Genomic DNA, 3,196 nt, shown 5'->3' with positions numbered 1-3,196 from the left:
CGCAGTCGCCCGGCAGACTACGGTATTCGGCATCGTCTATGACTAGGTACCCCGAGAAACGTCATGGGAACTTTAACCCGTGATCTCTCATGTGCCCCACACGGCGGGCGCTAACGGATGCAACATAAAGGGATTGATACCAGGGAGTTTGTTACAGCCGGGGCGTCGCTTTGCTGAGATTCCGCTGAGTTATTATCCTGCCTTAACAGGCAACAAAGAGTTTTCGAGTCGCAGCTCGGCGTATACTGGAGACAGGGGTCCAAAAGATAGCGGGTGGGTGGCCGCAGAATCATCTACCGCTGTAAAGTTGATCGTCGTAGTACGTGTGTGTGTGTGTGTGTGTGTGTGTGTGTGTGTGTGTGTGTGTGTGTGTGCACGTGACTTTCTGTCCGTCTGCCTACCTGTCTGTTTGTCTTTATGTATGTCTGCCTGCATACATGGACTCATACACATCTCTCGCTTTCCTCACCCCACACCAACCACCACGCACACACGTCGCTGCAGCCTGTGAGCTTGACCTCTCTTGTCCACACCCAGCTGCACGGGCACGCATGTGACCTTTCACTTTCTTGTGTTGTTTCGTTTGATGCACTGCTACGTTTTCTGGCTGATGTGTGTATGTATGTGTGTGTGTGTGTGTGGTGTGTAACAGTGAGAGAAGAAGACAAATTCGTTGTTTGTTGGCAAGTCATGTTTGCTTCTTGTCCAAGTGCTCTTGTTGACTTGCTTGCTTGCTGTTTGTATCAGTCATTCCATCCCCTCCCCCCCCCCCAAAGTGCCCTTCCTTTCCTCCTCTCGTTGCTGTATGCATGTTGCTTGTATGCATGTTGCTTTTGCTTGCTGTTGATGTAGATGGTGCTCTTGTGCGCGTGTTCCGGTTCTCTCTCTCCCCTCCATATGCGGAACTTATGATTGATTGCTCCCCTTCCTGCTGCTGTTGCTGAGGTCCCTGCTGCTCGTTGTCCTCCCGGCTGTTCACACATACACGCACACAGCACACAAGATGGTCGGGCTGTCAGTGGGGATGCTGGAACCAGCAGGTGAGACGCGAGATGGGAGGAGCGTCGACGTGATGATGCAGGACAGACGCACTTGCCAAACACACAAACAAACAAAAACACGGCGATGACGATGACAATGACTCAGCAACCACCACGATTGGTTGTGGTTGTGGTGGCGCTGCTGTGCGCCTGCATGGCTGCGGGCAGCAGCGCCAAAGGAGGACGAGATGGAGGACGAGAGGACAGCGGAGAGTGGCGGCTGAGTGAGGCGCAGCTGGATGCCCTGTTCACGTCGTTTGTCAAGGACTTTGGTCGCTTGTATGCAAGCAATGCCACGGAGCACGCGTTTCGACGTCGCGTGTTTGCACGCAACGTGCAGCTGTATCAGCAACGCAGTGCCAGCGCTGCCACCGTCTCCGCTGGCCACACTGCCGTCTTCAAGCCAGACAAGTTCTCGGATTGGACCGTGGAGGAGTTCCGCGCCTTGCTTGGCACCCGACCCGTATCCACGGCTATCGGCAACCCCAGATGCGCCAGCAGCCCGGTCAACTGTGAACTGAGCACGAACATGAACACAAATGCCGCGCTCGGCCTGGCCATCCCAGACGCATTCGACTGGTGTGTGTGTGTGTGTGTGTGTGTCTGTCTGTCTGTCTGTGTGTGTGTGTGTTGTGTGTCTGTCTGTGTGTGTCTGTGTGTGTCTGTGTGTGTCTGTGTCTGTGTCTGTGTCTGTGTCTGTGTCTGTGTCTGTGTCTGTCTGTCTGTCTGTCTGTGCCTCTTTCTCTCTGTCTGTGTGTGTCTGTGTGTGCGTGTGTCTGTGTCTGAGCGCGCGCGTCTGTCTCTCTGTGTCTGTGTGTGTCTGTCTGTCTGTCTGTGTGTAACATGGTTCGCTGCACACTCCCTTCCTCTCCCTTCCCCTCCCGCCCCAACTCACCAACTTGCGCATGCACACCATGCACGCACGCACCCCGCATTTCAGGCGGAACGACTCGCGCGGTGTCATCACAGCCGTGCGTGACCAAGGACAGGTGCGCGGCCCTTGCTTCTTCGCCTCTGTATGCCATGCGAATCGCTTCTTAATTCCCGCTGCATGCCTGTCCATCACGGCTCCTCTCACACCACTACTTCTCTTCCTTTGTTGTGTAGTGCGGCGGCTGCTGGTGAGTGGATGGATAGATGTATGAACGGATGAGTGGACGGATGGGTGCACCTGCGTGCAGGAATCACGTCGACTCAGCCACATGATGCATGACATTGCCATCAAAGCTGCTCGCAACAACGCACGCTCATCCTGATGTGCGTGCCGCCTGCTCTTGCTCATGTTGGCAGGGCATTCTCTGCTGTGGAGACGGTAGAAGCAAGCTGGGTGCTCAGTGGACACACTTTGCCTGAACCAAAACTCTCTGTGCAGCAGGCAAGTGACGCAACACGGCCTGCTGTGTGCCGTGTCTCTCTGTCTGTCTGTCTGTGTCTGCGAACGTGCATGGAATGAGAGTGACATGCTTTCTCCGCATGCTCGTAATGGCTCCGCTCCGCTCCGCTCAACCATGCTGCAGATCCTGTCATGCGACACACAAGCAAATGGATGCCATGGCGGCTCCATCTCAGGCGCTTTTACATATGTCCTGGACAAGAGCGAGCAAGGTAGGTGTGTGCGTGTGTCTTATGTGTCTGGCTGTCTGTCTGTGGCTTTGTGCCTGTGTGCGTGTCATTCACTTGTGCATCTCTGAGTGTTAATGAAGCAGGTGTGTGTGTGTGTGTGTGTGTATGTGTGCTGCAACACATTGTCGCATTCATGCTTCGCCTTTGTGCTGGCACCACACCTGACGGCCTGCTTGCTGGCGCTGTAACATAACCCGTGTCGTGGACATACAGGTAAAGGGTTGGAGCCGGACACGGCGTTTCCGTTCAAGTGCGACAAAGGCTGCAAAAACTCTCTCCCGCAGTGCCCAGCCCTTTCTCGACCCTTTGTCACCATCAACGCCACGTGTCGCTGCCCCAAGATGAAGGAGAAGGACATGCTCGCGTTTGTTGCGAACGTATGTCCACCCCTTTTGCCTATGTGGTGGTCGTGTTCAATTGGTCACATTCAAGTCTACACCAAGCTCACATTGAGCCTACCTACACACACACACACACACACACACACTCTCTCTCTCTCTCTCTCTCTCTCTCTCTCTCTCTCTCTCTCTCTC

General features: G+C 54.6%; 2 protein-coding genes across 2 annotated transcripts in view; both read left to right on the top strand.

Annotated features, from left to right (window-relative positions):
- PTSG_01120 (STE/STE20/YSK protein kinase) overlaps window positions 1–42 on the top strand; it is a gene marked incomplete at both ends in the record, with an annotated part of 4,273 nt that extends 4,231 nt beyond the window's left edge. The window contains one exon of the mRNA XM_004997033.1: window positions 6–42. Coding sequence (XP_004997090.1) covers window positions 6–42 — 37 coding nt within the window. The remainder of the gene's footprint in view (window positions 1–5) is intronic.
- A 1,054-nt stretch (window positions 43–1,096) lies between these two features.
- Window positions 1,097–3,196, top strand: part of PTSG_01119 (uncharacterized protein) — a 3,426-nt gene continuing 1,326 nt past the window's right edge. The window contains exons 1-6 of the mRNA XM_004997032.1: window positions 1,097–1,619; window positions 1,981–2,029; window positions 2,148–2,161; window positions 2,331–2,415; window positions 2,558–2,645; window positions 2,877–3,040. Of these exons, the coding sequence (XP_004997089.1) occupies window positions 1,126–1,619; window positions 1,981–2,029; window positions 2,148–2,161; window positions 2,331–2,415; window positions 2,558–2,645; window positions 2,877–3,040 (894 nt within the window). The 5' untranslated portion in view covers window positions 1,097–1,125. The remainder of the gene's footprint in view (window positions 1,620–1,980; window positions 2,030–2,147; window positions 2,162–2,330; window positions 2,416–2,557; window positions 2,646–2,876; window positions 3,041–3,196) is intronic.

This window comes from Salpingoeca rosetta (assembly GCF_000188695.1).
Source record: "Salpingoeca rosetta unplaced genomic scaffold supercont1.4, whole genome shotgun sequence".
Classification (NCBI taxonomy): Eukaryota; class Choanoflagellata; order Craspedida; family Salpingoecidae; genus Salpingoeca; species Salpingoeca rosetta.
Note: the sequence above shows the minus strand (reverse complement) of the source record. Positions and strands in the feature narration are given on the sequence as shown.